The 11,309-nt window shown below is 42.6% G+C and overlaps 1 protein-coding gene across 1 annotated transcript; it reads left to right on the top strand.

The window, feature by feature from the left end:
- The first annotated feature begins 3,260 nt into the window (after window positions 1-3,260).
- syngr2a (synaptogyrin 2a) lies at window positions 3,261-10,950 on the top strand. Its single transcript, XM_064315154.1, has 4 exons — window positions 3,261-3,491; window positions 6,909-7,149; window positions 7,494-7,627; window positions 7,896-10,950. Exons 1-4 carry the CDS (start codon window positions 3,393-3,395, stop codon window positions 8,106-8,108), a joined length of 687 nt encoding a protein of 228 aa, XP_064171224.1. The 5' UTR covers window positions 3,261-3,392; the 3' UTR covers window positions 8,109-10,950.
- The last annotated feature ends 359 nt before the right edge of the window (window positions 10,951-11,309 follow it).

An 11,309-nucleotide genomic window follows, 5' to 3' on the forward strand; every position in this document is an offset into this window, starting at 1 on the left:
ATAGTAGAATTATCTACACCGTTGCGCGGTTCGTGGTGTCTTTTAAAGGATAATTTAAAATCGTATTGTGTTAAAGCCTCCTTTAGTTTAACGTTTCCGTGGTCTGTCAGCCATGTCGCAGATAGCATACCTGGTGAATTTTCGTACTCCATATGTGGCAAAAATCTGTTTTTAAAAGGTCCCAGCTCGTGGTACAATCCTTTCACAACTTTTGTTTCTCATGTTTCTCTACTCATTCATTCAAGTTTTTCCCTTTAATTTCTCACCCATCTGTACATACATACATACATACATACATACATACGTATACATAGTCAGTCTTGACATTACAGAATTTTTTAATTTTTAAAAACAATCTCTGAGTTACAAATGTGGGCAAGTGTTGCCTTTGTTTTATTTACTTGACTTGATTCCAGTAGCTGCCAACATTCCAATGTTATACATGCTGAATTTTATTAAGTTTACAAAACAATGACTATAGCAATTGGGCTGAAAGCCCAATCACTTTTTTGGGGGGCATTGTGTTTTATTTGATCCAAAGGGAATAATGCCCCCCTACTGGCCCACCAGAGCTGCTTCCTTTAGCAGCTGGAACTTCATGCATTGCCAATATTTGTGCAGACTTTTTTGCAATAATTTTTGTTTAATTTTTAAGTTCCCTTCATTGCCCAGTTTGTAAATCTTATCAGATTTGCAAATTCATTTGATCAACCTAAGTGGCCTGACCTATTGGAATGTGAAACTGGCCATTTTATTCATATATTTTTACGGAGAGCCATCTGATTTGACTTTGTTGCTATCTTTGGTCCTGTGACCACTGTAATTTTTTTGTTTTCCTATGTGACTTTAAAGCCCATGCAAAACAAAGAATTCCATATTATACCTACGACTATGATGCAAATTCAAAATTCATCCAAAATCCAATCTAACATCTGGTTCATCAAGTACTCATCATTGAGTATGACTGTATTATTATATCTATAGAAAAATAAAATGCGTAATATATGGACATTTTAAATGACCTTTTTTTCTAAACTACCAATCAAACATATTTGGAAAAAAAATGTTGTATCGTCACACTATGTCATCTCTTGTATTATTAGGTATTGCTGCTAGTCTGGACATGCTACAATCTGTAACGTAAGGCCCATCTCTTCTTTTCTGTGTTGAATTGTTGCACAGACATCTCCAGTAACGCGCAGCTGTGTAGTGTTGTCTTTCAGCAGTACCAGCTGCAGCCACATGAGGACGCTTTTGCCTTTTTTAAAGGACTGGGCAAACCGGACAAACAGACTGTGCCTGCGATCCAATCAATATTTATGCTTAATTTACAAGTAAATGCAAGCGCTACACATTTTATTCCCAAACTCAATTTGGCAAGTTAAAGATAATTTTTTTCTGGCTTGATTTTTCATTAATCCATGTCCTTTAATCACAAAGCAGCAGTTCTATGTTAGTGTTATCACTGCTGTGTACTGATGATATTATCAGTGAAATTATCTGATAAACTTCAACAGCTGATCTTTTTGAATTTGAAATTCCTCTAAAGCAATAGTGCACTTTTTGTGGGTTTTGATATTATTTCAGTTTTTGTGTATGTAAAGGATATTTGAGATAATTATAAAAGTTTCCAATGACCTGCTGGCTTGGTATATAGAATGGCAGATATAGGGCATTCGGTGCTGCATGGTCAAGCAGAAAATATACTTCAAGATGCAGTGATCTAATTTTTCCTGAGGCTGTGCATATGAACAGATCATTGTTTTAGTGTTTATTCAGAATTCTAAACAAATATAATATATGTCAGTGCCATTAGCTTGTGTTTCTCCTTTTTATTTCTTTTTTATTATTATTTATGAGGCATGGATCTCACACGATTGCATATTTTCCTGTCTCCAGCCCTAGTGGCATTTGTTTACAGTGTTAAATGCTAAAAGCATCTTCCAATTGTAAATTGTAGTGGTTGCATAATCTCTGATTAGTTACTTGCATTTTCAGACTTGTGTGTTTCATTGACTCATGCTGATCAGTCTGATCATTGACACATGCCTTTTTCGTTACTCTCAATGTACAGCATGTGACAATGTGCTCTCAGTTGTTGCATGATCTCTCCTGTCAGTAAAATGGGGTTTTTAACTGTGCTTACTTCTCATTCATAAACACTGCAATGTGGCTGCGTGCGCCAAAGAATATGACCATATTGTTCTTTGTGTAAAGAAACACACACACACACACACACATTGGATGTAAAGCCTCTGAACCATAGTTGCATCAGAGGAGAATATTTGACCTTAAACGAAGGTCAGTATAAAATGAAGAGCTGGGCAAACAGGAAAGTACTACTCACTGTGTTAGGCGTTACATTTCAAGGAATACAGCTCATCGTTGGTAATGTGTGCGTACACGATGGCTGTGCAAACAGAAAGGGTTAATAATTAACTAGCTGCCGGGGTTCCGCCATTATGCGTCAGCTCATGTATGCAAAGAGGGTGCCTGTACACCCTCGGTCACACATTAACTTATAAAATATTCGTGCCCTTTATGCAGTGATCCCTGGATGAGTCTCCACTTTGTCCCAGAGATAAGGAATAAGAATGAAGAACACTGCAACTGTCACTGTACTTACAACCAAAATCAGATCTGTATGAAATAAAAAACATATGGTTGAAGTCTGGAAAACCAGGAACTCAATTTTCCATTATGCACTGTACTCTGTTACTCTGTTTTGTAAATGCACAGTAGTAATTAATTATTCATTGCAAAGCATTTCAATTGCATTCTTTCCAGAACAATACTTCAATTGCAGCAGTTCGTTCACATACATTCTTTCTCTCATTCCCAGTGCACTATACTTATTCAGTCTTATAGTTTTATTATTATAAACCCATAAGGCAATTTGTATAAATACAATTTTATGGTCTTCCTGCAACTCCTAACACCTATATATGGTTTTAGAAAACATATATTGATTAACATGGACGCAACTAAATGAATATTTGGGAAATAGCCATCTGATGGGTAATATAGTGCTGTACGTTAAGAAGCTTGTTGGACAAAAGAGAACGAGACTGGTGGCAATCAGTTCAGAGGGACCGTCCCGTAACACAAAAGTTCATCGCTTTTTCCTCGTCGAGCACAGACGCACTTACGTGTGATTGGTTCGTTTCCTTAGCTGACCCCACAGAACCAATCAGAAGGGCGTGTGTGTGGTTAAGCGAAGAGGGAAGCCGTGCGCGGATTCTGCGCGTCCGCCTTTCCGCGATGGGCGGTTCTTTCACTTTCGGAAAACAGTCGGCAGTGAAAACAAGCTGCCCGATCTGACAAGAAGGGACCTTCACTGCCTCAGTTCCAGGCCTGTGACTTTTTTGAAGTTTGGTTAACAAAAAAAAAAAATGGAGACCGGCGCTTATGGAGCCTCGCTGGCCGGAGGTGCATTTGACATAATGAGCTTTCTGAAACAGCCACAGACAATAACACGCATTTTGAGTTGGGTAAGTCAGTGAGGACTATGAAGTCCTGTTCAGCTCATGAGTCATAGTTTACTTAGCTTGCTAGCTAACGTTAGCTTGTCAAGCTAGCTTACAGCTGGCCGCAAAGTAGTTAGCTACATAGCTAGTGACAGATCTCATAAGAACAAATCTACCCATTTGGCTATTTATGAAGCTAGTGTGGCACGTATGCTATACTTTACTAAATTGCCTATCTAGCTAGTAAAGATAACGAGTCAGAAATTAGCCACTAATATTAGCTAACGTGCTATCTTTGACATTTACCTCTTATTGGAGAGCCTTGTTCAGTTTTGTCAGCAGCGCACAGCTATGATCGTGGCTGTTACTCTTCGAGTGTTTTCATTAAACAAATACTGCAAATAATAAATTCAAACAAATAACATTTGCCAATGCTGAACTGAATTTTTTCTGAGCTAACTAGGCTATGGAAGGAAGTCATGTGCACTATCAACTGGGCCTAGCCAGCTAGCTAACACTAACTTTCAAAAAAGTTTCAACGTTTTGAACGGATTACACATGACAACATGAAAACGGTACAGCAGCAAAATATTGATTGTTTAAATGAAAGTCGTTCGACTAAAGAATGTTTGTCGCTAGCTGTGGTGGACTGTGCAACATTTTAACTAAATTAGGGTACTTAATTTACACAGAAGCTAGCTAACTACAGGTTTCTCAGCCAAAGTGGACGCTACACGCCCTCATTGTAAATATTTGCATTTAGTCTAGCTCCTTATTCTTATTGTACACGTGTTAGCATCGGTAGTTGTAATGGTACGTTAGATTAATTTAAAGTAAATTGTCGTAACTTTTGATAAAGAGATGTGTGCATGGTTACAATTTTAGCTTGCTTGTTCAACCTGCATCAGTCTCCCCTGTATGAAAATGTATGAAGCTTTTCTTCTCTGTATAAATAGCTTGACATCTGCTATGTATTGTCACTGGCTACGTACGTAACTCGTGGCTGTACGGGGGAGTTATCGTCAAGTTAGCAAATTTCAATCTGGATAAAGGCCAGCTTTATTGTGCGTTTATCTGCTGAGTTTTACTGTCAGTCACAGCGTTACACAAGAGTTTTAATAACTTTTAATAACCTCGTTTGTTTGAACGATTTGCCGTTAAAATATTGTGTTTTCAATTCATTAAAATCCCAGTAATCGTTAGATCTCGCGGAAACCCCCACGAACCCCAGGTGTCGCATTTCCTCACTTTCTCGTGGCTTCGTTTCCTTAACGATTTCCTCCATTGGTTGCCAAACGAAAGTATTTAAGAGGATCTGTTCGGGTTTATTGTGAATTCCCCTGGTGTTCCTGTTGTTTTCAAAACAGCATTCGCTTGCCTTCGCAAACCTTTGATTGACCATTTACAGATTTGTCATTGGTTTTTGGCGCAGTGTGCTCCCGTTTCTTTTAAGTGGGGATGCTTTTTATTGTTTGTACCTACTATGATGTGTAGGGGCAGGGGTCTAGAGAATTTGGACCCCTGAAATTCAGTTGCTGGTTTACCGGTGTACCCCAACAGTACAGAATGTGCCCCTTGGCCACCCCGTCTAAGCTGTGACAGAGTAAACATAAGCATGTGACCGGGTATGTGATATAGCAGACTGCATGTCATGCCTGGTCACCCCCCCCCCCCCCACAAGACACTCAAGAGCAACATTACAGACAGCGCATGGTTCATCTGGTGTCTTCAGAAGAGAAAGGAAAAAGCAACAGAGAGAAAGGCAAAAACAGTAGAGCAGAGAAATAAAGACAGGTATAAGGAGAGAGAGAGAGAGATTAACCATGAGACAGACGTGGGCACAAAATAACAGAGAAGCAGACAGGCTGGTGGAGAGAGAGAGAAAGACAGATTAGGACTGAATTAAACAGAGAGAGAGATGTGGGCAGGGAGACCACATTAAGTCTTTAGCTTGTGCTGCTAGGAGGAAGGGTGCCAGGAGAGGGGGGGTGAGGGAGTGGGGGAGGGAGCAGAGGGAGTAGGGGAGGGAGCAGGTTCTCACGCGTGGGTCATGTGTTGACTAATTGATTCTTGTGGATCTCGGGATGTGGGCTTGTGTGCTTTTAGCAGCAGCTGCACCAAAAAAAAAAAAAGAAGTTTCCTTTAGATTGTGAGTGCCGGAGGCTTCACAACCCCAATGAAGGCAGCTCTGCGCGCCATGGAAAAGAACTGGTTATAGACAGACGCAGCAGACACTTGACTATGGCTCTCTGTTTTTTTCTAACTGACCCTCAAAGGGGGCCGCAAAATAGTTTCTCCACAGTGCCTTCTGTTAGACTAGGTTGGTAGCTGTGCGAGTGTTTTTAACTGAAGCTAGTTGAAGAAGCGTTTGTGCCCTGGAATCTTCCCCGCACTTCTCCAAGTGGATCACAAATCACGTCATTGCACCAGACAACAAGTATTGCATTACAGTACAACACCATCTGTCCTCATTAAAGCCAGCATCATCGGCCAGTTCCACGAGACTCTTACAGTCCTGCTTACAGTCATGGACATAAAAGAGTTTTTACTGAGATGGAGGTTGTCGTATTAAGGATGAGAGTATTTGAATAATTAGATGAAGTTTACCCAACAAGGGGCTCAACAAGGACTTGACAGTTTCGGGATTTAATCATATCAGGCCAATAAATGTATTTGCTCTGACTTTCTTTGATCATGAGGTGTAGCTCAAGACTGCACACGTGCCGTTTCCTTGGCGAAAAGGTTTTGCTGTGGTCCGATGCAGCAGATCACCAGCAGTGTTTACAGGTCTTTAGGAAACCAAGCCAGGGCATTCGTGTGGCATTCACACTGGCACTCTGCAGCGAGGCCAGGCGGGTTACTGGCACCCGATCGCCAGAGGAGTCGTTGTTTAACGACCGGGCGAATTTGGAAATCCCCCACTAGACGGAATTCTCCCTTTATACTTGCCAGTAATCTGTCGCCTTGTTTCCCTGTCACCGTCTGCACTGGCATGGTTTATATTTAAATTGTCAACTGCCACAGGCAGACACACCACACAAGAATATTATTATTATCATTTTTTTGTTGTTGTCATAATTATTTTGATGATGGTGAGGATGATGATGATTGTTCTTGTATTAGACAGATATATGTACTTCAGGTTTATCTCTTTTAAAGTGTGTGTGCATATTGAATGTGGATAATCCCACCAACTGAGCAGCAGACCTGCCAGACACATCCAGTGCAGGCCCCATTTGGGGTTGGGTACCAGCCTGTGGGGCGCATCCAGTGTTTTTGGAGTATGAAACAACCAACACCCCCACTCACCCTGACACAGTTCTGCTTTCCTCTTGGTGTTGATGGGAAATGTCAGATGCGATCTGATGTTTGAGTGTTGTCAGTCAAGCTGGCCGTCACCAGCTATCCCTGGTAAAAACCGCAGCCTCTCCACCCTCGCAGGTCTTCGCCATCGTCGTGTTTGCGACCATCACGGCGGAGGGCTACGTCAACCCCAGCGCCACGGACCCGACGCCGAAGTGCATGTTCAATGGTACCGACTCGGCCTGCCAGTACGGCATGAGCGTCGGGGTCCTGGCCTTCATGGCCTGCGTGGCCTTTCTGGTCGTGGACGCCTACTTCCCTCAGATCAGCAACGCCAAGGACAGGAAGTACATTGTCATCGCCGACCTGGGGTTCTCAGGTGAGCGGCTCTTCGCCCCCCGTTAACCTGTCTTTCCTTGTGTGTGTGTGTGTGTGTGTTTGTGTCTTCGTGTGTCTGCTTGTGTGTGTGTGTGTGTGGGGAGGGGGTGATGAAATGATTCAGCCAGTGAGGACTGTACTTGTTGGAGGCTGTTCAACTTCTCCCTTCGGTGCCTCCCTTGAATTTCTCATGACGGTGACATTGTCTTGTCAGTTCAGAGGAGCATATGCCTTCCCCTGAATACTGTGTAAATATTACCCTCCCCCAGCAGCTCTGTGACCCGTGTGTGTGTCTTATTGGCTTTGTCAACTTCTGTGTCTCGGTCCCTCTCCTGCTCTTCCCAGGTGTGTGGACGTTCCTGTGGTTTGTGTGCTTCTGCCATCTGGCCAATCTGTGGTCGCACACGGACGCGAAAACCACTGCGGCCGATGCCGCTCGAGCCGTGGTGGCCTTCTCCTTCTTCTCAACTGGCAGCTGGGTGAGTCTTTCTCTCTTTCCCTCGCCCTCTTTCCTCCCTCTTTCTGTCTCTCTCACTCTCCCTCCCTCCCTCTTTCTGTCTCTCTCTGTCTATGTGTTCAAATCAAACAGTCACAAGTGGAAATCCTGTGGGATGAATGCTGTTGTATGGTTAAGCAGTGTACCAGTAGATTAATTGGTTCAGTAGATGTCTAGCTGTATCAGTTGTGTGTGTGTGTGGGGAGGGGGAGGAGAACTGAAGGTGTATAAGTAACCTTAACCATCTCCAGGGATTGCTGACCATGTTTGCCCTGAAGAGGTACCGCCAAGGAGTGACTGAATTTGGTGAGAGCTACACTGACCCAGCCAACGACCATTCCACCCCCTACCCCCCAACCTACCCCCCTTACCCCACCAGCGGCCCAGAGAGCTACCAGCAGTCACCCTACACCCCCCAGTCTGAGCCTTTCGGAGATGGGGCGTATCAGCCGCCAGTCTACTGAAGTCTGGGTAGGGAAGACGGTTTTGGTCACGTGACTTATAGATGGGAAGGCTTTGTTTTTTTTTATTGTTTTATTTTTTTTTGTTTAAAGAAAGCAACCAATGAGAGCTCACCTGTGAGGACTGGTCCTTACACTCCACTGTTAATGTGTTTCATCCAGAGTATAATTTATAGCCTGTTGTGTGTGTGCTTGTGTATGGAATGTTATGCCTGTAACATGTACACACAGTATATATTTGCATCCAAAGGTTTTGAATGAGTATTGTTTTTGTTTTGTTTTTCCTTATATTTACAAAATGTTGAGCAGATATATTTGAGCACACAAGAAATTGGAATATGATCCAAAATGCCATTTATTTACTAAAGCACAGATTATTGTGGGACTGCTGAATATGAATACTTACAGAATCATTTGTATCTCTGATTTTGCCACTAACAAGACTTAAGATGTCAAGTGCTGCATGTTGCTTAATGGATGCACCAGTTAGCAAAAGAAGTAGAAGGACGCTAGTGTCTAATTTACGTACAAATTGAGAAGTCTGTGTCTGCTGGTTATGTTGGTCATGCCAAACATCACGCGTTCCCCTCCGAAATGCATGTTCTGCAATTTTTTCTGTTTGTGTGTCACAGATGCATTGGCTGCATTTGGTTCGTATTTTTTTTATATTACAAACCTGTTGGTCTCTTCAAATAAGTGAAATTTGTACATTGTGGGGGCGGAGCCGGTCAGAGCCACTTCCTGTTGCATTGTTGTGCGCTGCTTTGGGAAAGCTGTGACTCTTTCGCTGTCCCATCGATGTCGGTCCTCTTTAAGGCACACGGCATGTAGCCAGGCAGCAGAGTGAATGGCGTCCTTTGCGCACAAGGTTACATTCTCGCCAGATGGGCTGTGTTCAGCAGTGCCAAACGACAGCACCCAAAGTGCGATGAGTTAACGTATATTTGTCTCACTATGCAGAGCGAGGTGAGCACAGCCAGTCTGTGGCACTTAGCGTACAGAAATGTCAGACTTAGGCTTTGCTTCGCTCTCGATACATTTGTTTGCTTGCAGGGTGTGTCCGGCCTGTGCCAACATAAATGTGTTGGACACCGTGCGTCGGGTTGGCACGTTCACACGTGCCACGCTGTAGCAGTGTGAGAGGAAAATTTTTGGGTTAGTGGGCTGTATTTAAACCTGAAGTGGTCCCACAATCACCACCAATTTCAAAAATGTAACTAAAGACACAGAATACCCAGGGGAAATATGGGGCTAATTCTAATTTTTTATTTGCTTATTTTTTTTAAAGAGGTGGGGGGGGGGGGTAATAATGCTATTGTTGTTGATGCACTGGGCCGCCCAGATTGCGGGGGAAGTGGATCGGGGTTTGCTGGGGTTTGATATGGGTTTGCTGCTCCAGACAGACATACTGGGCAAGGAGGCAATACTGCAAGAAAACCTATCCAGGGATAAAGATGTATATATTTCAACGCACATATTGTTTTAAAGATAAATCATGGAAATCCCCCACATCCCCCATGTGGAGTAAAAAAATATCTACACTTGATGTTTGCCAAATAAATACAATGCTCACTCAGCACAAATGAAATTCCACTATTCTCGCAGTCCAGTTTTGATTTTGACTACATACAACCACTAAAATACATTTGGACTGCAATCCATCCTAGATGATGGCCACCTTGGCTTATGTTCTCAAAAACAGACAAGATGGCGAGTGATTTGAATTGCAAAATGAAAAAAAAAAATATATATATATTCTGCTGTTTTCAGTGGGGGCGGGGGGATCTCCAGAGTGCCCTTTAAAAAAGGGAGCATTCCCTTGGAGCCTTGCACACATTTCCCAGAATTCCCTTCGCCTTTGCAGTCTGTCTGTAAGCAGCGCTTTCATTTTCCAGTGCCACTGAAGTCTCCAGACCTGTTTCGCACACTGGACTAAAAAGTGCCTTATTGGCGTTTTTTTTCTTTCTTCTTATTTGTTTAAATATGCGCTTGTTAATATTAACAAAATGTATTCTTATTTTTTAAACATGTTAGCAAGTGGTTCCTTATGCAATGACAGCTGCAGTCTTAGCCTTTCTGCAGTTTTTGGCTGTTGTGGTTGTATATTTATATCTATGCAATGCCAGGGTCTGCGCTCAGAGCCTGTTGTGGACAGGTAAGCTGGTTTGTTCTGCTTGTATGAGACTGAGTTTCAAGTGTCAAAGTGCCCTCTGAAGGATTCTGCCTGCCACAGTGGCATCGCAGTCTTACTTCTTGGGCTATTCACAAAGCCTTAACAATATCTTGACTTTCCCATGCTTTTCTGTTTCTTTTTTTTTGTTTTGTTTTTTAACCTATGAAAATTTGCAGTGTCACTGTAAATCCTGCGGTTGGTCCATTTAAGAGCTTTGTAAAAAGTGGTAGCTGCCTGTAAGGTGGATGAGTGAGGTGTTGAAGGTGAAGGGGGAAATTAAGATGGTCCTAATGCTCCATGAATAATGTGCCGCTTGGCCGTCTGTGGCCCCGCCTCTGCTCAGACTCACTCATAATGCAGCAACATGGCATCCCAAATGCCGATAAAATCGTTACTCACCAACTAGTACAAATCTCCTTTTCCCAGATTCACTGTCATAACTATGACATCACATCCTGCTACAGTTTGCAGTCTGAGTGAAGGGAGGTGTTCTGACCAATGCCGCCCCATGACCCCCTCCCCCTTCCAAAGTTAAGTCTTTACCTACTGGGCTCTGTACACTTTGCTCTCAGGTGCAAAGGAAGGGGGTCCTTGCCATATACTGTACTAAGTGCCTTTCATATGTACACGTCCTGCAAGAGGACTGCTGCCAAATAAAGTCCCTATGCCTGAGTTGTGACTGGGGTCTTTGTGACAGGTTGAAGACAGATGAAACTGTTTCACTTCATGTACTCTGGCGGGTAATCGCCATCGCTGTCTGACTGTATGCTTCTCTTTTATGTGCTGGAAATGCATTTTGTGTGATATGGAGTTTAATCACTGTTGAAGTAATCAATTACAGTCGTTTTGTTGGGCGTTGTTGGTGAAAGTTCGGTTTATAAAAGCAATTCAAGTAATAAGAAATAAATCTGTCCCGTCTTTTGAGACTTGAATAATTAAAGTGGTAGTATCTGAAATTTGAGCATTTTTTGGAAGTTTGGGACAATATTTATCTGTTGCATGCAACTTGATGCTTTTATACTGAGTTGATT

This window comes from Anguilla rostrata, chromosome 17, assembly GCF_018555375.3.
Source record: "Anguilla rostrata isolate EN2019 chromosome 17, ASM1855537v3, whole genome shotgun sequence".
In the NCBI taxonomy this organism is placed as follows: domain Eukaryota; kingdom Metazoa; phylum Chordata; class Actinopteri; order Anguilliformes; family Anguillidae; genus Anguilla; species Anguilla rostrata.